The sequence below is a fragment of the Neovison vison genome, chromosome 11 (genome assembly GCF_020171115.1).
Source record: "Neovison vison isolate M4711 chromosome 11, ASM_NN_V1, whole genome shotgun sequence".
NCBI lineage: Eukaryota > Metazoa > Chordata > Mammalia > Carnivora > Mustelidae > Neogale > Neogale vison.
Window position 1 is genome coordinate 150,371,410 of NC_058101.1, and position 27,259 is coordinate 150,398,668.

A 27,259-nucleotide genomic window follows, 5' to 3' on the forward strand; every position below is an offset into this window, starting at 1 on the left:
GACATGGGGATGAGCAAGAGCAAAAGCAAAAGGCAAGGGAGGGAGAGGGTTCAATAGAAGAGGATGCTTGTGTACTAGGGCTCTCTGTCAAGTGAATTGCCTCATTCCTGAGCCAAAACCCCTGAACTGAGATACCTGGGTTTAAGGGAAGGAGACTTCTAGGATGTACATAACAAGAGAAAAAATAAAACTAGACATCATCAGAGTTAACAACTTTTGTGTTTCAAAGGCCATCACCAAGAAAGTGAAAAGACAACCCACAGAATGGGAGAAAAAAAAAATTTGTAGATGATGTATTTGAAAAGGGACTGGTATTTTAAATGTATAAAGAACTTTTATACTCAATGATACAAAGACAAGCCATTCAAAAATGGGCAAAGGATCTAAAGGCAGTTCTCCTAAGAAGATACAAAAATGGTAAACAAGCACATGAAAAGATGCTCTGTATCATCAGTCATCGGGGAAATGCAAATTGAAACCACAAGGAGGTATCACTTCACCATCATAAGGATGGCTGAAAGACAGTAACAAGTGTGGACAAGGATATGGAACAATGCAATCTTTGTGCACCTCTGATGAGAATACAAGATGGCACAGCTCCCCTGAAAAACAGCCTAGCAGCTCCTCAAAGGTTAAACAGATTTCATGCATGCACCACCAAACCCACTCCTAGGTAGATAGATACCAAAGAGAATGGCAAACAAACATCCACACAAAACATCCGTCCACACATTATTTGTAATGGCCAAAAATGGAAACAATGTAAATGCCCGTAAGCTGAAGAATGGATAACTAAAACGTTCTATGTCCACACAATGGCATGGTACCTGATCATAAAAGGGAATAAGGTCACATACATGTTGCAACCAGGATGAACCTTTGTCATGGATGAACTTTTGCTTACGAGAACACGGAAAGGAAAATGTCCAGAGAAAAAGTGGGTTTTAGCTCAAATATCATTTTTATTTTTTTAAAAAAAGAGCTCCAGGCTATCCAAATTATCCTTTTCAGAAACCCCCTTCCAATATCTAAGTTGGAAATAAAAAACTTTTTAAAAAGTTTATAGTAACTAACAAAATAATTTCAGATCAGGATTATCCTAGAGATTGTATTTGATGGGCTAGATAAATATTTAGAGAATGCACACTGGTCTCAGACATATTGGCCGCAGAAGTGCCTTAAGCGCCCTGAGCCCGAGTGCCTTCAGACAGGACCTGTGCACACCAGTCTACCAACATTCCAACCTGGTACCCCTCACCCAGTGGCATCTTCTACTGAGCCCCTCCCTGTGGCCCCTACCAATTGCACATATCAAACCACCTCACAGTTTTGAATCGTCCTTTCTGTTTAAAATGTCCTTTTCTGTGAACCTGGGGCACAGACAGGAGAAAAAGAACATGAGCCCTCCGGATGGGAACATGCCCCGAGAAGAACGCCGTCACCCCTCCAGGCCGGTTCCTTTCACTGTGCTGTTTCCTGGGATGGGATGGCTGACAATTAAAAATCCTCTTCAGGCAGATGCAAGGAAGAAGAGGTGGAGGTGGAAGTCCATAGGCATGGTAGGGCGGGGGTAGAAGAAATCAGGATGAAAACACACAGGGGAATAGAGCAAGGAGCAGGCGGAGGCCAGCAAGGCTAAGCGAGGGGTCCCCCACCACCACTCCCCAGGACCATTTCCTCCCTTTCCTACATCTTCACTGAAAATGACCCCTTTCCTTCCATTCTCTTTACTTTATAAGAATGAATCCGAGCTGTATCTTTCATAGCATCTATAGGACGTAATTTTCCAGTCCTCCTATCTCATCTATAGCTGAGGAAACGGAGGCCCATAGCAGGAATGGGTCTAAACTGCGGTTTTTAAAAGCGCGTTTGAAATAGTCCAAACAGTCACTATTTGGAAATAGTCCAAGAAGGGTCAACAGATAAATCAGAGCTGACCTGCAGGCAGCCTTGCCTCTGCCCTGGGGGACGCAAGGGGACTCTGTGGAGAGGTCTGAACATACTGGTATAAAGTGACAGACAAGTTTGGGCCCCGGCCCTGCTCCAAAGCCACAGCAGCAGTGCTGTATGAACCAGATTTTCTTATCTGTATTGTAGAAACTGACCACAGGGATACTGCTCCTTCTGGCCCTAGCCAACTACTTAGAGCACGCCTTTCATATGCAAACCGACCACTAAACCCCCAACCATTTCCTTTACCTGGCTCTCAGAGGACTCTAACCCGCAGGGCCACTGCTTCTTCTCCAGATGGCCCCCAGTCCCCCAGTCCCATCGTCCCCCAACAACTGGGGGCGGCCCCTACGCCCCAGAGCCTGCCAAAATTATTCCAACTAGCAGATTCCAAACCTGTCTACTCAGAGCCCCTGCCAAGCCTGTTCTTGTCACTAAAACTGTAACGAAGTCTCCCACCTCGTGCTCCCTCAACTCTCTCTGCCTCCTCAGTGGCTCTGGTGCTTCTTGGGAACTGTAAATAACAAACTCTTTCCCACGGTAGGCTCTCCTGGTCTGCTGGCCTCACCATACCCAGATACTAAGACCCACATGTTAAAACAGGCCCATCCATAGAAGTCAGTGTTATCCCCAGACATCCTGGCATTTGGGTTTAGAAAATCCACACCCGGAAGGTGCCAAGGCTCTGGGGAATGAGGTGTCCCCTGGATGACTTCAGAATTGAAGGAGGCGGCTTGGGGCCTGGAGCTACAGGAGGAGGACAAGACTGATCAGCAGGGAAGATCCCGGCAAGGAGGCCGACAGTTCAGAGGTACTGAAGTGAGCGCAGCTTGAGAAGGAGGGACAGAAAGAAAACAGGACCACGACGCAAGTCCCTGGCAGCAGTGGCCAGGCTCCTGGTCAGCCTCAGCCATCCAGTTCCTCCCTGATGGTGATGCGTAGGGGACATATGCGCAAAGGCTCAAGGGGGCCATCCCCCCGCACGCCCCCCAGGTAGAAGTAGGGCCGCACTTCCCCGAAGCGGGCATGGAAGGTGTAGAGGTGGCAGTGGCTCTCAGCATCATAGAAGGACAGCTCGCCCTCCTCACACTCCAGCTCCACACGCAGGCGGCGAGGGATGGCCGGGACCAGGGGTGACGTGGCCGGGTCCGAGGTCATGCAGTGGTCCCCATCCACCCCCTGTGTGCGGCACACGTACCAGAAGCCCGAGCGGGTGTCGTGGTAGCAGCTGTGTGAGTGGCCCTCAGCGCCAGCGTCCTGGCGCAGCCGCACCACACCCACCCGCCAGCTTGGCAGCCCCCCCAGGTCCACCTCCCAGGTGTGGGAGCCCTGGGAGAAGACGCAGGAGCCCAGCAGGCAGGGCGCTGAGGAGAAGCGCTCCGGGTTCTCCACCTGCACTCGGTAGCCATGGTTGGTGACGCTGGTGAGGTCATCCGACACAGATAGCCAGCCGGCTGCGGTGTTGGGATCGAAGCTGAAAGGCACTGAGAGCAGAGGCAGGAAGTGGGGAAAAATCAGCAAATTTCATAGGCTGCCCTTCTGCCATGCCAGCGGTGCCTCCATTCCCCCCAAAGTGACCCACTGTGTCCCACCTGGCCCCAGTACCCAGAGGGGGCTGTGTGGGGCCGAGAGGCCCTGTTTTGGGTTGAGCTGTGCCCCACCAAAAAAGAGACTGAGGTCCTAACTGTCAGTACCTCGGAATCCCATTACGTGGGAATGGGGTCACAGACGTGATTAAGATGAGATCAGACAGGAGTTGAGTGGGATGGTAACCCAGTATGAGTGCTGTCGTTAGCCAAAACAGAGGAGACACAGACATGTGAGGGGAGAAGGCCAGATGACGACAGGGACCAAGATCATGGGGCTACAGCCACCAGCCAAGGACAGCCAGTAAACACCAAAAGCTAGCAAATGGCAAAGAAGGCTTTCCCTACAGGATTCAGAGGGAGCATGGCCCTGCTGACATCTTCGTTTTGGACTTCTAGCCTCTCGAAGTGTGAGCAAGTAAATTGGTCATCTGTAGGCCTCCAGCGTGCAGTGCAGTCCTTTGTTACGGCAGCCAGGGAAACACACAGAAGCAGGGACCCCGGTGCTCAACTCCCTCCCTCGATGACTGAGAGAAGCATGTAACATTCCTCTGGGTCACTGACAGCTCTCCCTCTAAAATCCTGAGGTCTCCGTCAGCTTGGGTTGCTACACAAAAATACTATGGACTACAGGCTCAAATAACAGACACGTCTTTCCCACAGTTTTGGAGACCAAAGACTGAGATCGGGGTCAGCACAGTTCGGTTCTGGTGAGGCCCTCTTCGTGGCTCACAGACGGCCACCTTCCTGCTGTGTCCTCACAAAGGGGAGGGAGGGAGAGAAAGCCAGCTCTCTGGTGCCTCTCCTCATCAAGGCACTGACCGCATCCTGTGGCTCCACACTCGTGACCTCATCACCTCCCAAAGGCCCCCATCATCTCCGAATGCCATCACATCAGAGGTTAGGGTTTCAACATATGAATTAGAAGAGGACACAAACACTCAGCGCTTTCGTCATCCAATACGATTACAGTTCTGGAGAGAGATGGCAGCCAGCTCCTCTTTCTCCAGAGGTGGCCGAGTGTCAGGACCCAAAGAGGAAGGGGTGTGCCAAGGAGAGCTTGAGCGGTGGGGCAGGGAGAGGTGGGGCACCAAGGGAACTGTGTGTGAAAGGGGCTAGAGAAGCTCCGATGGGTTGGGAAGCTGGGAGAAACGAGGCTTGTAGGAAGTACCGCCCCAGTCTGGAACCCCTGTCCACACACCCCACTCACCAGATTCTACAGATGTGACCATCTTCCGCCAGACACGGTATTGCAGGGAGTCTAGATACTTGCAGATGTCGATGAGCATGCCAGGCTGCACAGGCTCCGCCTCCATGGTGCAGAAGAGGCTGGGAAAAGAGAGTTGGGCCAGGTGGAGAGGGCCAGAGCCATGCATCCCGGGCCTAACTGGGTCAGCCAGAAACAGGCAACAGGGCTCATTCCTGGTCACTCTACCCAAGACAGACCTAGGCTGGGCTCTGACAGGAGAGGACTCAGAGGCCAACCAGGCTGCTCACAGCTCCTCAGGATTGAAAACGCAGGCCCAACCTGCCCCCGCTGGGATAAATATAAATAGGATAGGAGGTTCTCAGACACAGGGCCCATCCTTGTGGGCAGAATCTGCTCATTGGATGTCTGAGGCAGAAAGGACCTTAAGGGTCCTCTAGTCCCAATGTCTGGAAGTATCACTGGCCTTTGCTTTAACACTTCCAGTGACAGGACTCACTACTCTCCTAAACATTCTCTTCCATCTTTGTGCAGCTCTGACTGGGATGGAGTTCATCACCATGAACCCAAAAGACAACAACAGAAACCGGTGTGTGCTGAGACTCTTGGAGGTAGGGGCTAATCAAGAGATAAACCTAGGTGCTGGGAGGACCCACTGAGAAACACAAGCAGTGTGCAGGATGACACATTTTCTCCCCACATAGTGGGTGGTCATTTTCCACACTCAGGAGAACAACACTTCACCAGTGCCAATCCAAGTGGAAGGCCTTGAAAGGAGGGCTCCTTCACCCTGGCCAGCCCCCGCCAATTCCCACTGTATTACACCCAGCTGGCTTCATTACCTGCCTGGCCCTGGAGCCACTGGAGCTGGCTGGCACCCCTGGGATTTCTGCCTGCTCTTCCCCTCCCCTCCACCAGTCTTGGCAACTTACCGGCGTTTTCGGCTTTTGTGTTTCTAACAGAGAAAAAAAGACAGAGACATAAATACAGGGAAAAAAAACAAAACAAAACAAAACCACATATACACATAAGTTTCTGACCTCAAAATGAGTCCTATATCCCATGTTCATGGATCAGAAGATTTCTGATTTAACATTGTTAAGATGGCAAAACTCCCCAAACAGATCTACAGAGTCAATAAAGTTCATACCAAAATTCTAGCTGGCTTCTTTGCAGACACTGACAAGCTGATCCTGAAATCCATATGGAAATTCTAGAAACCCAGAATAGCCAGAACTGTCTTGGACAAGAACAAAGTTGGTGGTTCACATGTCCTGAATCCAAAATGTATTAAAAGCAATAGTAGTCAAGACAGTGTAGTATTAACATAAGGAAAGACACTGGAAGTCAAGAAGTTAAACCCTCATATTTACTGTCAACTGGTTTTCTATAGGATGCCAAGGCCATTCAATGAAGAATGGTCTTCGGTAAATGATGCTGGGACAACTTGATATCCACATGCAAAAGAATGAACCTGGGATTTCCACCTTCCACCATATACAAAAAATGTTTTAAATTAACTCAAAACCTTAAATGTGGAGCTAAGCCTATAAAACTCACAACCTTGGATTACACTATGGTTTCTTAGACATGACACAAAAAGCACCAACAGGAAATAAAACACAGCTAATCTGTGTTTCACTCCATCACAGTGAAAAGCTTCTGTACTTCAAAGGAAGCTACCAACAATAACAAATAACCCAAAGAACGGAAGAAACTATTTATAAATCATGTATCTGATAAAGGTCTAGTATGCAGAATATGTAAAAACTCATATAATTCAACAACAAAATGACAAGCAATCCAATTTTTAAAATGGCCACAGGGCTGGAATGCACAGCTCCCCAAAGATATACAGATGGCCAACATGACCCCAAAAAGATGCTCAACAGCATTAGCCATCAAAGAAATGCAAATTAAAACCACAATGAGATACCACCTCACACCCTGCAATGGCTAGTAAAAAAAAAAAAAGAAAGAAAGAAGAAAAAAAGGCCAGTGTTGGCAAGGATGAGGAGAAATTTAGTCCTCATCCACTGCTCAGGGACTATAAACACCAGGGAGTCGCCTGGAAAGCCATGTGGCAATTCCTCAAACAGTAACACTTACTAGTTACCATGTGATTCAGTGAATCTATTCCTAGGCACATACCCAAGAGAAAGGAAAACCTGTCAAAAAAACTTGCACATGCATGTTTACGGCGGTGTGATTTGTAACAGCTCAGAAAAACGACTCAAACGTCCATCAGTTGATGAATGTACACATAAAACGTAATATATCCATACAAGGGAATATTACTCAGCCATGCCTGATAAACACTCTGACAGGATGGAGTTTCAAAACATGCTGAGTGAAAGGAGCCAGTCACAAAAGGGCTGCGATCGGATTCTACTGATGGAAATCATTTACAGAAGTGTCCAGACAAGGCAAATCCTTAGAGGCAGAAAGGAAATCAGCATTTGCTGAGGGCTAATGGTGGGGGGTAGGGGGGTGGGGGGCCAGGCATAGGAGGGCAACAGCTTAAGGGTATGAGGTTTGTGATTCTGGAGATGAAATGTGCTACAGTTGATCATGGTAATGGCTGCACAACTCTGTGAACAGAGCAAAAAGCACTGGACTGTACAGTTTAAGTGAGTGAATTATACAGTATGAGAATTGTATCTCAATAAAGCTGTTGTATTATTTTTAAAAAGTCATAAAAGCATCCCTGAAAGCACAGTGGGTCCTGGCCGCTCCCAATTTCCTAAACAGAAACAGCAGATAATCAGCTTTTAGAACCCACCAAATGATTTTATGATCAGGGGCATTTTAGAGACAGGAGATACCAGGGTTCAAAGCTTTGTGTGAGGCAGAAAACCCACAGGAGTCACCAGCCAGGATGTGACAGCTGGCCCGAATGCAGGCTGTTATCTGTCCCTTCTCAATCCACTCTACAAAGTCTCCCCTTTCCAGAGAGTTCAGCTGTTCTCTAAGTGAAGGAGATAGCTCACTATCCTGACTGATTTCCAAACTATCTTTCCAGTTACAGACATATCTCCTATAAGACTCATGGGTGGGGGGTGGGCAGGAGGGGGGCACAGGTGTGAGAAACATAAAAAGAGAAAAAGAAAATGAACTAAACATATAAGTTTAAAAAGAGAGAACAGAGTCATCCTTTTCTTAAGAAAGCAACAGAGAACATAAAAACATATTTAAAATAAGAATTAAAATAATTGTATAATTATAGAATATTCTAGTTTGTCTTTTTTTTTTAAATTTATTTTATTTGACAGAAAGATGACAAGTAGGCAGAGAGGCAGGCAGAGAGAGAGGAGGAAGCAGGCTCCCTGCCGAGAAGAGAGCCTTGACGCGGGGCTTGATCCCAGGACCCTGGGATCATGACCTGAGCCGAAGGCAGAGGCTTTAAGCCACTGAGCCACCCAGGTGCCCCTCTAGTTTGTCTTCTTTGTAAAATCCTTTAACCCCCATCTAATCATGAACAAAACATCAGGCAAACCAGAGTAAGAGAAGAGTCTACGGGGTACCTGATCAGCAGTCCTCAGGGCTGCCAAGGTCATGAAAAACAAGAGTAAGACACTGTCACAGACCAGAGGACACTGGGGCATGGGACAACTAAGTGCGATGTGGGTCCCTGGACTGGATCCTGGAGCAGGAGGATATTAATGCAAAAACTGGTGGGCTCTAAATAAGTCTGGAGTTTAGCTCATTATAATGCACCAAGGTCAGGTTTCTACGGACAAACATGCCAGGAGGTGATACAAGGTGTTAACTGTGGGAGGACCCAGAGGTCTCCAGCATTACCTCTGCAACTTTTCCACCTTGTTTACAAGGTACTCAGCTGTACTGAGGTGCAGAGAAAGAAGAAAAAGAAAGAGCGAGTAAGAGTACGAGAAGCAGGGAGAGGGACAAGGAAAGGAGAGGGGCAGAAAGAATCGAGAAGGCCCCTAGGAACCCTGTCCGCTCTGCTGAAAGTCCCCTTGGCCTCCTGACAAGCAGGGTACCTCCTCCGGGGACTCCTCCAGCCCAGCACCCCAACCCTGCGGGAAGACTGGGGGGTGGCGGGGGCGGGGGCCGGTGGTCTCCGGCTCCCCATGGGTTCCCAAACACCTGCCCACTGTCCCTGAAGCCAGACGGCGAGCCCCTCACCATGAGAAAAGAAACATCATCCTCCTTCATCTCCACCTGCAGCCGCTCAATCTCCTGGGCCAGAGCTTCTGTGTCTTCCGCCAGCCGCTTCATCTTCTCCTCCACCAGACGCTGCTTCTGCCTCGCCTCCTCAGCCATGGCGTCCAGGATGGCTTGCTCCTCCACGCGCAGGAACTCACGGAGTTTGTCAAACTCCTGCCGGATTCGCCCTTCTAGCCAGGCAGCCTCCACCTACAGCACAGAGCAGGACGGGCCCATGGAGGCTCAGGCTCGGGGCGGGGGGGGGGGGGGGGGGGGGGAGGACTTCTCAGACAGACAGCACGTGGCCTCCGGGCTCTCAGGATTCAAACAGTGGAGCTCTCTTTTCAACAGAAACCAGGGGTGAAACCCCAACAGGGAACATACAGATGCAGTTTTATTAGCATAAATCTGTAAGTTTAAAGTCACACAGCGTAATGAGATTGTCTTGATAAACTAAGAAAATCAATCAAATCTGCTTATCAATGACACATGTTGTCTAGATCTTCAACACACAACATTCTGTACCTTGGTTCTATGCACCATAGAAAGGGAAATCCTGAATCACAGAAATGAACTGTTGCAAATAACAATGACTTTTAACAATTATCTGCCTTCCCATCTTGGGACTTCAAAACTGTCTGATCCAGAGACTTACCAAAAGAAGAGAAGAAGTATTTATTTTAAAGCGGAATCATTCCCAATACGCATACCCCTAATCATAACTACAAAAACCTTTAAAAAAAGAAGTTGTAACAGGGGTGGCTCAGTTAGTTAAGCATCTGCCTTTGGCTCAGGTCATGATGCCAGGGTCCTGGGATCAAGCCCCACACGGGGCTCCCTGCTCAAAAGGGAGTCTGCTTCTCCCTCTCCCCACTCATGCTTTCTCATTCATTCCCTCTCTTTCTCTCAAATAATTTTTTGTTAAGAAATTTTTTTTAAAGTTAAAACAAAACCATAAATGGACTCAAAGAAAAAGCAGAGAAATAGTACTCATCTTGGAATGAAAAAGACCTTTTCTAATAAAAAACTGAGAAACTGTGGGGCGCCTGAGTGGTTTGGTCGGCTAAGCATCTGCTTTTGGCTCAGATCATGTTTCCAGGGTCCTAGGATCAAGCCCTGCATCCAGCTCTCTGCTCAGCGGGAAGCCTACTTCTCCCTCTCCTACTCCCCCTGCTTGTGCTCCCTCTCTCAGTCAAATAAATAAATAAAATCTTTTTAAAAAAGAAACAAAACTGAGAAGCCTTAAAGAAAAATGAGATCACTGAATAGACATTAACAGAAGTAGTTTTGAATGGTAAGAGACTACTAATAAAGTTAAATACATAAATACAATTCCAAAAGGACCACTGGAAAAACAACTCAAAAGCTGTGCTGTAGGGGCACCTGGGTGGCTCAGTGGGTTAAAGCCTCTGCCTTCGGCTCAGGTCATGATCCCAGGGTGCTGGATTGAGCCCTGCATCGGGCTCTCTGCTCAGCGGGGAGCCTGCTTCCTCCTCTCTCTGCCTGCCTCTCTGCCTACTTGTGATCTCTGTCAAATAAATAAATAAAATCTTTAAAAAAAAAATCTGTGCTGTAGCAATCACAAATCTCATCTTTGGACTGAAAGTTCAATATATGTTCACGGCTCTCACAGTGTGATGACAAAATAGTCACTGAAAAAATGAAACTGACCCAAAAAAAAGTAAAAATGATTCACTGGAAAAGAAATGACAAACTGGGAAAAATATATGTAACATGTAACAGACTGTTTTTCTTCTTAACATACAAAGCACTCTTACAAATCCACCAAGGTAAAAGACTGATATTAAAAAAAAAAAAAATTCACAGAAGAAACACAAATGGCTTTGTACTTGTAAAACAGTGTACAAACTAACAAAGAGATTCAAATGAGAAGAGATGGCACTGTCGAAATACCAGGCTCAAGAGACTGATTGTGCATGGTGGGAGGCAGTGAAATCCAGGATGATTTTTGTCGCACAGGAAGATAAAGACCAGCAGGCAGGAAACCTTCACCAGCGCAAAGTCAAGTTCAGCCACCCTTCCTGCTGGCAATCTGGAAACTCGCCATCAACAGGGCAAATCTCAAAGCTTCCACTTCCCTCATCAACCTGCACTGACTGGGTTTAGGGGAAAAGCAGGGATCACCTGGAAACCCTGGAATCCTCACCTGGGGCCATGTCAGAGTGCCACCGTGCCTGGGCCAGGCAGACAGGGGCCATCACCTGGCCATACGGACATGCCCCAGGCACCACCACCGCAGTCCGGCACAAGGCCAGCCAGGAGAACAGAGCTAACCACAAAAGAACTCGAGTGACAGAGGTGAAGCTCCATGATTCCATGGCGCCTGGAGGTAAAGCAACTTGCCATGCGGAGGCCAGTAGCTAAGTGTCTGGACCAGGAGCTCAACGGTGCAATGGCTCTGACAACGTACCAAAAGGTTTCACTGAAGAAGTGAAAACCGCCGCTCACAGCAGTTCGATGGTCCGTAAGACATGAAAAATGGTGAAGAGCTTTTCTCTGTTGGGCACTGCACATGCATTATCCCAACTGAATGTTCATAAACTTCCTAGTAAGACAGAATCGTCCTCTTTTTACAGATGGAGGGATTAGCTTTGAGGGGGGTGGGGATGGGCCTGGAGACTGGGGTCTGGCTTTGAAAGCAGTTCTGCTTTGCAGTTACTCCCCTGGTCACCCACATTTCACAATCCTTCTGCTGTTCCACCAGCTCTGCAGCTTAGGGGACAGTCACTGGCCAGAGATTAGTGAGGCGCCTTCCGAGCCTGGTCCCCTCCCACGGGCACATGGGCACAGGCAGGGAGTGCCAGGCAGCCCAAGCCAGGGGTGGGGGTGGGGGCTCTTAGCTGAGCAGTACTTAGTAGAAGCACTCACCCAGGGAGTGACAGAGCAAAGCCAGTACAACCCGAGGGAAACCCAGCTGCCGATCCACACAGCACTCAGAGGGAGAGAGGATAATATGGTATAAACAAGGAGGGTGGGAAAAGAGGGGAGACAATTCCTTCATTCAATTTACAAACATTTACTGATCACCTACTGTGAGCCAAGAACTCTCTCACATATTAATGTAGCCTTCATTATATTCTATTGGAAGCAAATAAAAAAATAAGTAACAAAAAGTTAACTGTAGGTAACGAAGTATTCTGAAGAAATCAAAAACAGGGAGACATGAGTGCAAGTAAAGCGGAGAATTACTTGGGGAGGGAGATCAGGGAACACTTCTCCCAAGGGATGTCTGAACAGAGATCTTAATGCCAAGCTGCTCCTTAGGGGAGGATCTGAGAAGATGTAATTTCCTGGAGGGACAGAAAGAAGGCCAATGTGGCTGGAGCCAAGCATGGGAGGAGATGAAGCTGAGGACGAGACAGGGGTTGGACAAGGACCCTGGAGGCCACAGTGAGGAGTCTGGACTGCAAGGGTGATGAGGCCTCTTGACAGTTTTAGGCAGAGGAGTGATGCAATCCATGTATTTTTCAGAAAGATCAGTCCACTCTGTGGAGATGGACTGCAGAACAAGAGTGAAAGCCTGGGGCCCAAGTAGGAGGCCAGGTGAGGAACAATGGAGACACATCCAAGACTGAGGGTGGCAGGGGAAACAGAGCGTCCAGCGGACGTGATGTATTTTCAGTTAGAGAGGCCAGGACTGCTGAGGGAGAGGACCAGGGGAGGAAGAGGGGAAGACGAGTAACTAAAGAGCCCCAGGTCGTCATTGGCATGAGAAATTGGGTAGATGGTCAAGTGCAGCACGTGCAAAGTTCCCCCTTCCCACAGCTGATGGCATGGTCACTTAGGCCATGGCAGTGCCACCACAATCAGCTACCTAGGACAAGACTATGCTAGATCCCCAGGGTTAGAGAAGGCTGATTCTGTGTCAACAGCCACAGCCAGGGCCCCCCAACCCTAGCCTTCCCCCCCACCAATTCCCCCGCTGCCCCAGGTATCCCTCATCTCCCGGCCCAGCCAGAGCACTCACCTGATTGTGCTTGGCAATGGCCTCGTAGGAGCGCCTCATGGCCCAGAAGGCCTTGGCTTTTTCCCGCAGCGCGTGTTCCATGTTCCTGCACTTGGCCTGCCATGAGGAATGAGAAGGAGCAACATTAAGGCTGGAGGCCAGGCAGGGGGAGGACATACTCCATTTACAACTGGAGTCCCACTTCAGTGTGGGTACAGCTCAACCACATTTACTCAACCTGTCCGTCCACAGGCTGCAGGGCGTAAACCTAACCTTGACTCTGGTTTTTAGCTTGAAGGCTCTCAAACCCTTCTAACTGGCCCCTTTGTTTTATACCTGGTACAGATGGGGAGACATGATGGAGGAGGTAAATGACCCATTCCCTCTCAAGCTAGCCACAGTACAGCTCAGAAAGGCATCCTGCTCCAGCCTACAGCTAGTCCAGGCTGTCCATGAACCCCTGAGCTGTTGACACTATACAGACCATGTGCTCACAGGCTCTCTTCATGACTTTCTAAACTGGACAGGTCTGATTCCAGGTCGATCCAGTTACTCCTACAGGGCCTTATCTAAACTACCTGTCTCCCCACTTCCCTATCTTATTGCAATATTCCAACAGTGCATGGGACACAAAAAATACTTTAATCACTGCTTTAATCAAATCCTTTTGGTTTAGTAGTTTTGTTTTTTTTAAACTTAACTGTTAGTGCTCTGATCTCCTTGGACTCCTTGAAGAATCACTACCAGTTTGAGATTGGATTCCTCCCTTTTGTATTCTTGGATTCCTCCCTTTTGTATTCAAGGTCTATCCATTTCTCTCCATCTTTATCCTTTTCTCTCATAATTCTGAGAAAGCTTACCAAGTTTTTCTTTGGAAAAATAGTAACAATTCTAGTGGCATTAATTACAAGTGACTAGCATTTATTAAGCATTTACTATCTGCCAGGAAATGTGCTAATTACTTAACAAAGTAAGTCACTTAATCATCACATTATCCCTATTAGGTAGTAATATGATTAGCCTCATTTTATAAATTAAAAAAAAAAAAACACCCCAAAAGCACACAAAAGGAAGTGACTCGCCCATGAGCACACAGCTAGTGTGTGGCAGGATGAGGACATGAACCTAGACAGTGATGGTAGGCAGCCTCCAGGATCCTTCCCTCCTGTAAGATAGGAATGTCTACTGCTTTAAGATTCCAAATTTGGGGGACATTTGTTATACAGCAATAGGTAACAGAGATTTGTCCTCAAAAGCCTCATCCCCACCTGGTCCTGATTCAGATGACAAGAATCAGGAGCTAATGTTGTCACAGGGTAAGAAACTGGAGATCTTGGGAAGGAGTGAGTGTATTCTGCATGCTAGGGGAAAAGGAACCATTGGGGAACAGAGGGGAGATTGAAGGAGGCAGCCTCTAGAATGGCTCCAGTGGTCCCCACCTCTGGGGATTCATGCCCCAGTGGAATCTGCTCCCCATGGGCTGGATGTGCTGAGCTGCTTCAAACCAGTACAATGTGGCAAAAGCAGCAAAGGGATATCGCTTGAGAAGAGGTGACTAAAAGCCTGTGCACATCCTTTCTCACCCCCCCACTGCTTGCTCAGCTGGATGGAAGCCACTTGCCACATTGTGATCCAGCCTGTGAAGTAGCCCACAGGGCTAGGAACTGAGGGATGGCCTCCAGCCAGCAGCCACTCGACTGAGTGAGCTCGAATGGCGACCTTGGCCTACTTGAACCTTCAGATGAGACCAGAGCATCGGGAGAGATCTGAGGCAGACACGCCCAACTATGTCTTGCCCAGATTCTCGACCCACAGAAACCATGAAGTAATAGCTATTTGTTTTAAACCACTATTTTTGGAGATAATTTGTTTTGCAGCAATAACGAGGCTGTCTGTCCGGCTCCGCAGCCCATTCTTTTAACTGCCATACTCCAGAAAATAATGATCTGTATCTTCTGCAGTTTTCTTCTTTTCTACTCATTCTGGCCACTTTCATGATCTTCTTGAGTATACATAAAAGATCTTTTTGTTTTCTGTAGTATGACATCTCTAAAGTGTCTCCTCAAAGCAAAATAAAATCGGTATGAATATCCCACAAGGCCAGTGAAATATCATCCTTATGTTTTGTGGGAAAAGATGTTCTGTTACAAAGTCATATAATAAATTTCCAAACAATTCTGATTTGCCAAATAAGCATGAATGAAAGGAGTGAAGCAACTGCCCACACACATTACCCAGGGGGTATGCTGGCCCCAAAACAATGCAGCCCAGCCCTCTGCCTTCAACCCTGACAGCTAGGGATCTACAGGCAGATAAAGACAGTGGTGGTGCAGGGGGCAGGGGTAGGGGGACAGTCCCTGTCCTCTCCCGAATTCTTGAAGCACCTGGACAATTCTGGTGTAATGCAGCAAAGACCAACCCCCAAATGACCCTTCTCTGAGGCGAGCTGATGAGATCCACCACTGATTCCATTAGTAACAAGCAGTTACTACTGCACATGTGCTATGCCATCCAGCACTAAATTAAGCACTCAGGAGAGATGTTACTGAATTCTTACATTCCTGTGAGACAGGCACTACTCGCTTCTTACACAGAGGAGAAAAGAGGGCCCAGAGTTGTTGAGTAACTTGCCAAAATTATACAGTTAGACTTCAGCAGAGCCAGGATTTGTACCCAACAATAAAGGCCATGTTCTTAGCCACAAGACATCCTATCTCATGAGGAGAGCTGGTACTATGTTTGTCTGCCTACCCTTAATGTTTCTGAAAGTGTCATCTTATTCCCAAATGTGTTGTCAGTTTTTAGTTCTAGAGTAAGTTTATAATTCTGTCAATACTTTGCCCAATTCCTTCAATAACCTAGCATGTTAATGAGTTTCTTCCCATAAATGTCAAACTAAACAACATATTTTAAAGACTAATGGCTACTACCAAACTGGAAACTAACCAAATATCCATTGAAAATGGATAAATTATGGTATATTCATATAATGGAAAACTACTTAGCAATACAAAAGAACTACTGACAAATATAACATGGACAAGTTTGTGTATATATATATATATGAATTATTATACTTACATATATAAATATATACATGCGTGTACTTGTATATATTAACATGTTTATACGTATATGCATATACATATTGACATAAGTTTACATATATGTAAATATATATAAATATATATATATATAAATTTTGCCAGAACGAAGTCAGATACAAAAGAGTATACATGCTATCATTCCATTTACATGAAGTTCAAGAACAGCAGCGCTAATACATGGTGACAGAAATCAGAAGGTGGGTTGCCTCCTGGCGGACTGGCTGGGAAGAAGGGAGCTCTCCAAGGTGACAGGAATGTTCTGTATATCCTTTGGGGAGGCAAGTACAGTGTTTGTGTAATGCTTACAACTCTTCAAATGCAACAATTAAGATCCCTGCCTCTTATTATATATATTATACCTCAAAGATCTTAAAGCCTATAAAATGAAAACTTTAGAAGTTTTAGCCTTTTCTTGTCACTTACCTAGAGCGTTCCTTCCTCAAAGAAATCCCTCAATTTCTCTCAGGTACAATGAGTTGTTTTTCACCTTTCAATCTCTTATTTTCGGCAATTTATTTGCTTTGGCATAAAACATATATGTGCCTCAAATATATGCAAATGTGCCTTAAGTAGTTATAAACAGAACACCTTTTAATCACAGCTGTCCCTTCTCAATCTTATCCCCTTCTTCCTGTCAGAGGAACAAAGGTCCTAGTTCGTACAGCATTTCCCTGCCTTTCTTCAGAGTTCTATCACCCATGTACACATCCCTAATCTGAACAATATACTTTAATTTTGTGTGGTTTTTAACTTTGTATTAATGGAGCCATTCTGTATGCATTCTTTTCTGTCTTGTTTCCTTTACCTTGACATTAAGGTTTGTAGGATTCAAACTTTTTTTTTTTTTTTAGATTTTATTTATTTGTCGAGAGAGAGAGAGAGACAGAGCGAGCACAGGCAGACAGAGTGGCAGGCAGAGTCAGAAGGAGAAGCAGGCTCCCCGCGGAGCAAGGAGCCCGATTCGGGACTCGATCCCAGGACGCCGGGATCACGACCTGAGCCGAAGGCAGCTGCCCAACCAAATGAGCCACCCAGGCATTGCATCTGAGTTTATCGTTCATTGTCGCACTGTATGCCACTGTATGAACACACCACAATCATTTACCCATTCTGGTGTTCATGGAGAGCTGGAACATTTACAATCTTCAAGTAACACAGATAGCATGAACCTTCTTAGATACATCTCCTGGCCCACACATAAACTTGTCTTTGTGCAAAATATTCCTCGGGACAGGAATGGGCCACAAACATGTGTATCTTCAACTTTAGTAGATCATGCCGAACTGTTTTCTAAAGCAACTGTACCAGTTTATACCACACACGTGGTACCAATGAAAAATGTTTATTAACCATTTGGATCTTTATTTCTTAAATACATGTTCAAACCTTTTGACCATTTTTCAATGGAGATGCCTGTCATTTTCCTACTGGTTTGAAGCAATTTATTATAAATGTGCAATATATGTCTTCCGTGGGTTAGATGTATAATAAGTACACTCTATTGTATCATTTATATTTCTTAATTTCAATATGGTCAAATTTATCATTTTTTTTTCCTTTAGGATTAGGGCTCTTTGATTGTTTTAAAAATACCTCCACCCTTCCCAAACTGCTTAAAAAAACAAGCCAAACAAATAAAAACAAAAAAAACCCCTCCATATCCTGAGGTCACAAAGATTATCTCCTGTATTATTTAAGCTTTCCGGCTTTCTTTCTCATTTAGGTCCAATGTGGATAATCTGTGGTTTACCCCATGAACGATGTGACCCAGGAGCTCGCCGCCTCAGAACCATTATTTAGAGTACTAAGCCTTCCCCACTGATGTACAGGCCATCTCTCCATACATCAAACAGATGTTTCCAGTTCTCTAGTCTCTTCCCCTGACCCACTGTCTTCTACCAACATCACACAGTCTTAACTTTGATAGCTGTTAAGATAAACTAAGAGCTAAACGTCTCCTAAGAATGTTTCGGCAATCATTGGCTGAGTTTTCTTTTTTTTTTTTTTTTTTAAGATTTTATTTATTTATTAGAGAGAGAGAGTGCATGCACACAAGCAGGAGGACTGGCAGGCAGAGGGAGAAGGCAGCCGGGTGAGGGACTTGATCCCAGGACCCTGGGATTATGACCTGAACTGAAGGCAGACTTAACCAAGTGAGCCACCCAGGTGCCCAGCTCTCTGAGTTTTCATACAAATACTGGAATCATTAGCTTGCCAAATTCCACAAAATGTCATGTGGTGATTAGCACAACCCTGACTCTATAGATCAGTCTGGAGATAACCGACATCAAATACTGATTCTCTTAATCTATGAACATGGTATTTTCTGCCACTTAGTCTTTTTTTTTTTTTTTTAAAAGACACATTTATTCAGCGTCATGATCAGACTATTACATTTAGCAATCAACAGCATGGGTGCAAAAAAAAAAAAATCTACATTAAAACCCTTTGTTGGAATGCTTTACACTTTCCACAGAACAGAAACTAAAATAACCTGTTATACAATTAGTCACAAATACAGTCCTCGAGTTTTTTTGCCCGTACACATGAGTATTGTCTAAAACATGTCTTCTTTGTAGCAGCTAGGCCCTACCACCACTGTGCTTGGCTGAGTTCACAAATCTGTTGTAACCTGTAGCTTCCCTGTCACTTCTCTGGCTCTCCTCTCCTGCTAAGCTTTGTTTCCTGGCAGTAATTAAAACCTTCTGCCTCTGCCATAGCTGCTGCTGCTGCTGCTGGAACCACCATAGCCACCTTGGTTTCGTGGTTTGGCAAAGTATTGGCCTCCACCACCATAAGGGCCAGAGCTTCTGCCTCCAAAATTGCCTCCTTTCATGGGTCCAAAATTTGAGGATTGATTGTTGTAATTGCCAAAATCATTATAGCTTCCGCCACCTCCAAAGTTGCTTCCATCATTACCAAATCCGTTATAGCCATCCCCACTGCCACCATATCCACCACCACCACGACTGCCACCGAAGCCACCTCGACCACTGAAGTTTCCTCCGCGACCAAAGTTGTCATTCCCACCAAAACCACCTCCACGACCACCACCAAAGTTTCCAGAACCACTTCGACCTCTTTGGCTGGATGAAGCACTAGCCATCTCTTGCTTAGAGAGTGCTTTCCTTACTTCACAGTTGTGGCCATTCACAGTATGGTATTTTTGAATGACAATCTTGTCTACAGAATCATGGTCATCAAATGTTACAAAAGCAAAACCCCTCTTTTTGCCACTGCCTCGGTCAGTCATGATCTCAATCACTTCGATTTTCCCATACTGTTCGAAATAATCTCTTAGATGATGTTCTTCAGTGTCTTCTTTAATGCCACCAACAAAAATCTTTTTCACAGTTAAGTGGGCACCAGGTCTTTGAGAATCTTCTCTTGAGACAGCCCTCTTTGGTTCCACAACTCTTCCATCCACCTTGTGTGGCCTTGCATTCATGGCTGCATCCACCTCCTCCACAGTGGCATATGCGACAAACCCAAAGCCTCTGGAGCGCTTGGTGTTCGGATCTCTCATTACCACACAGTCCGTAAGTGTTCCCCATTGCTCAAAATGGCTCCTCAGACTCTCATCTGTTGTTTCAAAGCTCAGACCTCCGATGAAGAGCTTCCGCAGCTGTTCAAGCTCTTTGGGAGACTCTGACTTAGACATGACGGCGGTGGGAGGGGAGACTTTAACGATGCTTACTCGGCGGCGTCCACGGGCAGAAAGGAGTAATCTAACGAACGTATCTTGCCACTTAGTCTTTTATATCTCTCAATGAAATTATGTATTTTTCTCTGTCAGATGTCTGCACTGTTACATTTACTGTTAGATATTAACAATATATATTGCTTTATACTATAGCGTTTTTTTATGTTTGCTGATATACGGAAATACAATTGATTTTAAAGTTGATTTTGCAACCAGCATTCTTCTAAACTCATTTATATACGTAATTTATCTGTAGCATCTTTTTATATTCTCTGCAACAGAAATTCCTATGCAGATATATGTAATTACATCATCTGCACATCATGCCAGTGTAGTTTCCCTCCTTCCTCATCTTGTACGTTTTACTTGTGATTCCTATCAAAGCGGCACAGAACTGGGTTGTTTTCTTATCTAGCTGACTTTTGTCACTTAACTGGAAGAGTTAACATAATTACCGGGTACATTTGCACTTAAACCTACCACCTTGTTCTGTGCTACTTGCCCCACTTGTTCCGTATTTCCTTCTCTTCCCCTTTTTTGGGATTGACGATGTGTGTTTTATTCCACTTTTTCCCTTTCCATGCATTTAGTGGTTAATCTAGGAAATACTGTATTTAAACAGTATGAATTCAAATGAATCTAAACAGTACACTTTTCATGTTTGCTTTAGATAATTCTGATTTTAACTCTAAGCATACGTGTATCCACTCACATGGACCATTCAGGGACTGCACGTAGCCCAGAGGGTGCGCTGAACAGGCAGAAGCTGCCCGCTGACTGGAGGGGGGCTCTGCTGTGAAGCCTGGTCTGGACGAATACAGATCATCCCCAGCCTGGATGGAGCTAACTGGCTCAGGACAGATGCAGAGCATCACCCACACCCCAAGCCCAAAACAGCAAGTGAGCTGTGATTTTAGTTTCAAATTACAACCCTCAGGATAACTTATTTATAAACATGTAAAACAGGAAGTTTTCTATTTACACTAAAGGATTCAGAATGTGATTCTAAAGTCTACATCGTTTATTTAAAAAAAACTACAATTTGTTTAAGCAACACATTTCAAGGGTGTATTTATTACCCTAAGGATTTTACAAAATTGTTTTGCCCAAAATATCCATTAACACAGGTGCTGTGTGGTGTAACAGAAAATGGGAAAGGCACAGGTAAGAGGAAGAATAAATACTATTTCCCACGATCATCACCACACACCTGCAGCCAGGGCTGTCCAGCCCAAGCCAGGTTTTCTGACTTCCAAGGCCCTATATACGCTGTTGCTTGTAATTCCTGTCTGCACCACCCAACTATCTCAACAAGGCTTAGAAAATGCAGCTCAGGCTCCCTTCAATTCCTCCAGAGAGCCATTCTGACCTCCCCAATAGAGTTCAGGTGCACCCCACGGGCTCTCATAGCTCCCAGGTACACCTCTATCACCCCCCCCCCATTACCGCTAGATAATCAATCACCTCATTTTCCCGGGAAGGCTGTGGGCTCCAAAAAAGGGCAGGTCCTCTGGCCCAGCACAATGGTGCTCAATAAACCTTCACAGAAGCAAAGGACACCTGCCCTGCAAGGGTAGCAACTGTCCTATCCATGCATATCCCCAGGTTCAGCACCAAGTGGACACTCAGCTACCAACCTGCCCAGTCAATGAGTCCACGGAACCCTTGTGTTCTTTCCACTACACCACACCGCCTCCTGGACTGAAAGTTAGAAGACCTGATTTATACCCTTGTCTTTGTCACTAACCACTGGTGAGGACTTTGGCAAAAGCTTGTTCTCTCATTGGCAATCAGGCTCCAGTCCTTAAAAATGAAGGCATGGAAGCGTCTACAGACTCTCCAACTTCACTGTGAAAATGAAGAAATGCAGTTTTCTGACCATGCTTACCTAGCCCATCACCAGGGTTTCTAGGCCTCTGCTCTTGTCATTTTCCCCACGTATATCAAACACTTGTTTTCAGGCAAACAGACATAGCAGCAAAGAGCTCTGCCACTGGGCCCTCAAATTCAAATCCCTGCTCCATTTAGCAGCAGATGATTCTGAGTGAATTCCTTCTCTTCTCTGCACCATCTCCTCCTGTGGCCAACAGGAATGAGACTACCTCGCTCGCAGGACTGTTCTGAGGCTTCCACTAGTGAATCCATGTAAATTCTCCAAGAGCGTGCCAGGCATGTGTTGGCTGTCACCACTCTTAGGTGCCACTCAGGGGTGGGTTATTTAACTCTCCTACTGTCAATTCCTCAGGTTTCTTACTCGGATAGCATAAATGCCTCCAAGACAACTTGATCTCCCCCAGATCCCTTTCTTACCTAACCCCAACCCAGTCTCCTGATCTTCCTTTCCCCTTGGTGTTTGTGTCCTCCTCATGAAGCAGGGATCCACAACAGTGCCTAGTGCAAGGGCCCCATGACTCAGGACCCTCACTGAGCAGTGTTCAGTAAGCCCCCAACCCTGGGTACTTCCTTATCAAGCATGCAGTAAATGTCCACGCAACTTGGACATGGTAGTGCCTGGCCCGTAAGGGGAGATCCAGATGGGAGGGCACAGTTAGGAAAAGGGTGGAAAGAATTGTAAGGGGAGGCAGACTTAAGGACAACATGGAACATTCCTAGTAAGATTTGGCCAGACTGATTCTAAGAAGAACCCCAGAAGGGGAATGGATTGGGGCTGGTACAGGAGGAGCGTGGAGGGCAGAGAATGGCTCTCAGATCAAACCCACTGGATACGTAAGAAAGTGATCTGGACAAGGCAGGGACCTGGCAGGAGATCGGGACAGGCTTGCTTTGATGATGCAAGGCTGAGCAAACGCCGGACAGGGAGTCAGGAAATCTAAGTTCTAATCCTAGACGTACCTTCCCCATTCTCTGCCAATGCCAGGAACTGCTGCATTTCTCCAAGTTTCTGATCTCTCACTAGTAAAACAGAATCCTTTCCTCACAGTGCCCGTGGCTCTGGGCCCGTGTTTAGGGATCTGCTCGTTTTCCACAAGAGTTTTCAATTAGGGTTTTCATTCAATAACCAACACCCCCCCCCCAAAAAAAACTACAGTAAACCTTTTTCAAGTCGCCTTATAAACAGTGCTGACACACGCTTTCAGTTCCTACAACTTCAGTGCCAGCATCTGTATTTGTTAACAATTTACTTGATGTCAAACTGCACTACTTTCACTGTCCTGGCCTCATGAGGATAGAACGAGCAGAAGCACACTGAATGGGTGAAGGATGTGCCAGGTCTGGATTAAGTCTGGCTGTATCACAGGGAAAGATTCGGATTTGCAAAGAGGGAAATTTAGACCCGCACATCAAGTAACCACTTAGAAGAGGGTTAAGGAGTGGCACAAGTATTGTCAGACAAGACTCACAGTCGCCCAGAGCAGTGCTTTCGTTTCAGCCAAAGAAGGCCCAGTGATAAATATTTCAACTAGAATTCAACGGATTTTCTTTGCACTTTATCTGTAAACCGCTGCTGTTGTCGTTTTACCGCCTCTATGTGCAGTAAGCAAGAGGAATTCATGCTAGCTTAGCGTTTGTATATATGGCATGTACTTTAGTCACAGTGTTGCAACAGCCTTTCCTTGTTCAAGTTCGATAAACAGGGGCCAAAGGCTGTCTCTTCAAGCTCCAACACGCACCTCAGCATTCTGGTGTCAACATTTCCAGCCTGTCTGATATCTCAGCGGTTCCTTCCCTCACACCCCACTGTCCTTAGGACAAAATCTCAGATCTCTCACATGCCCCGAATGGCCCTTGGGACCTGTCCTGGATGCCCTCATTCCTGGCCCAGACGTCTCTGGCTTCCTACGTACCATGCCCTCTGCCCCGCTAGTGTTGCTTGGGGCTCCGGCACTCAGTGAACCTTCAGAGCCTTCAGGTCTCTGTGAAATCGCTCTCCACCACCCAAGAGCAGGTGCCTTGCTACAGCCACCTGTCACTTGCTGTACTGTCCCTCCCAGGAATGTCCGTGTGATTAGTATTCAATCATGAGTCTCTGACTCCAAGAAGCCAGGGGCTAGGACTCCTCAGTCCTCTACTGAACACACCATGGCCTGGCACAGCGCAGGCACCCACACGCAGGACAGTGGTCCTCGTCCACTCGAGCCTCTTAAATATCCACACATGACCCGCTGCCCCACAGCTCCCAGAACAGACAGCCAGCTCAGAAAGTTGTACCTGGGGACCAGAGAAGTTTCTCTCAAAGTCCATGACCAGAGTAGGGGCTGAACAAGGCCCCAGGGTGAAGTCCATGTAATATGCTCTGGGACTCTGGACAAGTTACTTAACCTGAGACTCAGTGTCGCTGTCTGTAAAATGGGGAGAATAGTACATATCTGTGGCAAGCTGAATAAAGATGTCCACATCCTAGAACTTAGAAGCTGTGAATGTATTATTTATATGACAAAGGGGACTTTACAGATGTTATTAAATTATGATTTTAAGATGGATGATTATCCTGAACTGTCTCGGTAGGCTCAATGTAATCAAAGGGTCCTTGGAAGAAGGAGGAAGTTGGTAGAGTCAGTCAGAGAAGACAACGGGATAACAGAAGCAGAAGTTGGAATGATGTGCTTTAAAGGTGGAGGAGGGGGCCTCTAGAAGCTGGTTAAGGCAGGAAAATAAACTCTCTCCCTGTCTCCATCACCTGGATTTTAGGACTTCTGACCTCCGAAACTGTGAGAAAATGCATCTGTGCTGTGTTAAATTGCCACGTTTGTGGCACTGTACTACCACAATGATAGGAAACTAATACACAGCCTCACAGGGGTTTTGTCAGGATTAAATGTGTGGTGTGTAAACACTCAAGAGCGCATGACACACAGTAAGAGCTCTGAAAGTGCTGGCTGGCATGGTTACTCCTTTCGTTCAACTCCTGACGTGGTTGCCAGTGATCTTTCTAAGAACGCATCGCACCATGAAGTCCCCATCTTCAAGCTTTCAGCGCTCCCCACAGCATACAACGTCAGCCCCTTCAGCCTCTTCTCCCAGCTCCCGCCTCCCAGACTGCTCCGCGCCCAGCCAGCCAGCACAGCTTGTCTACTGACTGTCTGACTTGCCTGGATACGCTGTGAGCTCCACAGGGCGACGGCTCTGTCTTACTCTGTGGCCTCAGCTCCCCTCACAGGTCCCAGAACACAACACAACACAACATGAAAGTCCTTGATACACAGCTGTCTAACGCACTGATGCGACACTGAGCACACTTGGGCTGCGTTCTCCTTAGATCTTTCCAGAGTGGACTCCCTACCTCCTTGTACAGCACCCTGGGTGCCCATCAATCTGACTGCATCATTCCTCTGCTTAAAACCCTTCTATTGCTCTGTATAGTCCTTAGGATAAGGGCCAAGCCTCAGGCCTCATGGGTTCTTCTGCATTTCCATCCTCATTTTAACTACTCGGAAATTCTCTTAGGGCCTAGAAAGCCAGGCCTCCCAGCTTCTGGACCCTTATGTATGCTGCTGCCTCTGGCTGAAACATCCTCCCTTACTCTCTTTGCCTAACTAACACCTCCTCATCCCTCAGATCTCTGCTTGAAACTCCTTGAAGGTATGAATTGTTGTTTATCACATGCCTTGCAGTATCCCTGGGACCCAGCAATACAAGGCACCTGCTGAAGGAATAGGAAGTTGTCATTAGACCCTATATGCTTCCCAGGACCCGACTCACTCGTCTTGAATCCTAGATTAGCCCAGACCTGGGGGTTCTGCCTTAATGCTCCTGGCCTTGACCCCAACCCATCTTCCTGATCTGTACTTGTGACAGCCCCATGCTGATTGGTCATGACTTGATCGATGGTGCCCCACCTACCTCGACCCCAGCCCCCAGAATGCCAGCACTTACTTCAGCTTTCCCAAATCAGGACCTGGCACTTACACAGTGGAAATGGGGAAAAGCATTGTTGTGGACCACTGTTAAATAAGGTAACAGGAGTTATAGGCTTATCCTTTTGGCAAGCTACTACAGTATTCACACATGCATACTGATGACATTCCCCTCCACCTGAACTCTGTCTAAATGTGTATGAACATCTAACCAACTCTTGATATTTCTTAAGAAAGTCCTTAAAACAAAACAAAACAAAAACAGTGTCTGGAGACCAAGCATTAGGGGTTCTTACAGTGCCTCCTTTTCAATACACTCAGCTTCCCACCAGCTAACCAACAGGTCTGACCCATGTGTTAGTAGGTGAGTAAATAAACTCGTGTTTCACACTCTCTGCAATCTTTTAAATAAAACAATAAATAAAAATAACAGAAAATGCCAGAGCACAACAGACGTTTTCACAGAACTTTTGTTTCAAGTGATACATACACAGGACCGTACCAGACCACAATGGAAAAAATATGGGCTAAGGTCAAAACATGGGCTTACTATGGGCTAAGGTCAAAAACTGAAAATTCCTAAGTTGGCTAATCCTTATTTTCTGATCATTTTTCCTTCTTATACCCAAGTAGTCTCCATGTTACTTCTATACCAAAGTATTTCCAATGTCACTTTATAGCTATAGGAACGCTAGGCACTGTGGTGCTGAGAGGGACCCAGAATAAACGTGCCAGCAGCCAAAGCCAACAGCCTCTCCACTCCTACACAACACATAGGGCCAGCTCCGGGAAGTATGTGACCCCTTTTGGAAGACCTTGAGTCTACACGTGTCTGGCCAGGTCCTGGGACTCCCACACCTCTAACTTGAATGAGCCAAGCTTCAAGACTCTTGGGCGGTAGCCACACCTGTCCTCCTCACCCGCGCCCGGGCCACACCCTGCCGGCATAGAGGGTGCAGAGCCTCAGCCCTTCAGAAGTGGGTCGGGGGGGGCATGTTGAGAGCATCGTGTAACTCCAGTTCCCACACTTTCTGTTTACACCCCTCTTCACCCATCCAAGGCCCCTGGGGTCGACCCGTCTGTAGGTGAGCCGAGTCGGAGCGCAGGGGGTCCTGGCCACAGGACGAGGGGCTGGCCCGGACGCACAGCTCCGGCAGGCTGCAGCGGCGGGGGACAAGGGTTGGGGGTGGTCAGAGGTGCTGAGTTGCCTTCCGGACCCGGCCGCCACGTGCGCGTTTGGCCACCTCCCGCACACTGCCGCTCTTACCCGAAAATCGTGGGCAGTGTCCTTCACCGGCTGCACGCGGTGCCCCTGGTGCCGGGGGTCGGCCTGGCACGAGCAACACAGCAGTTCCTTGTCGTCGAGACAGAAGAGGCTGAACTGGCCACGGTGCGGGCGGCAGAGTCGTGGGGAGCGGTAGCCCGCCCAGCGCGCGCCCTCGGCCTCCTCGCGCAGCAGCTTCTCCACCAGGTTGTTGAGGGTGTGGTTGGTGCGCAGGTCGGCGAGGGCCGCTCGGTCCTTGCACACCGGGCAGGTGGGCGCCACCTGCACCTCCCAGCAGCGGGTCACGCACACGCGGCAGAAGTTGTGCCCACAGCGCAGAGTCACGGCGTCGCGGAAGGGGTCGTAGCAGACCGCACAGAGCAGCTCCTCCTTGAAGGAGCGGGAAGGCCCGGGGGACGCAGCGGGACCCAACTCCATACCCGCAGTCGCGGGATCCAAACCTGCAACTTTGGCCCCACCCCTCCCACCAGC

The 27,259-nt window shown here is 47.0% G+C and overlaps 2 protein-coding genes across 2 annotated transcripts; both read right to left on the reverse strand.

Annotated features, from left to right (window-relative positions):
- Positions 1 to 942: 942 nt before the first annotated feature.
- TRIM35 (tripartite motif containing 35) lies at positions 943 to 27,259 on the reverse strand. Its single transcript, XM_044224989.1, has 6 exons — positions 26,771 to 27,259; positions 12,899 to 12,994; positions 8,890 to 9,120; positions 5,676 to 5,698; positions 4,747 to 4,865; positions 943 to 3,434 (listed from the first exon to the last, which is right to left on the reverse strand). Exons 1-6 carry the CDS (start codon positions 27,203 to 27,205, stop codon positions 2,857 to 2,859), a joined length of 1,482 nt encoding a protein of 493 aa, XP_044080924.1. The 5' UTR covers positions 27,206 to 27,259; the 3' UTR covers positions 943 to 2,856.
- LOC122889646 (heterogeneous nuclear ribonucleoprotein A1-like) lies at positions 18,672 to 19,740 on the reverse strand. The gene has a single exon (XM_044224990.1). The coding sequence runs from the start codon at positions 19,643 to 19,645 to the stop codon at positions 18,680 to 18,682; it is 966 nt and encodes a 321-aa protein (XP_044080925.1). The 5' UTR covers positions 19,646 to 19,740; the 3' UTR covers positions 18,672 to 18,679.

Coding starts and splice junctions, on each gene's coding strand:
- LOC122889646 (XM_044224990.1), bottom strand. CDS start 19,645: ATGTCTAAGTCAGAGTCTCCCAAAGAGCTTGAACAGCTGCGGAAGCTC.
- TRIM35 (XM_044224989.1), bottom strand. CDS start 27,205: ATGGAGTTGGGTCCCGCTGCGTCCCCCGGGCCTTCCCGCTCCTTCAAG. Junction 4,866..5,675: donor CACAAAAGCCGAAAACGCCG/GTAAGTTGCCAA, acceptor CTCTTTTCCCAG/CCTCTTCTGCACCATGGAGG. Junction 3,435..4,746: donor GGTCACATCTGTAGAATCTG/GTGAGTGGGGTG, acceptor CTCTGCTCTCAG/TGCCTTTCAGCTTCGATCCC.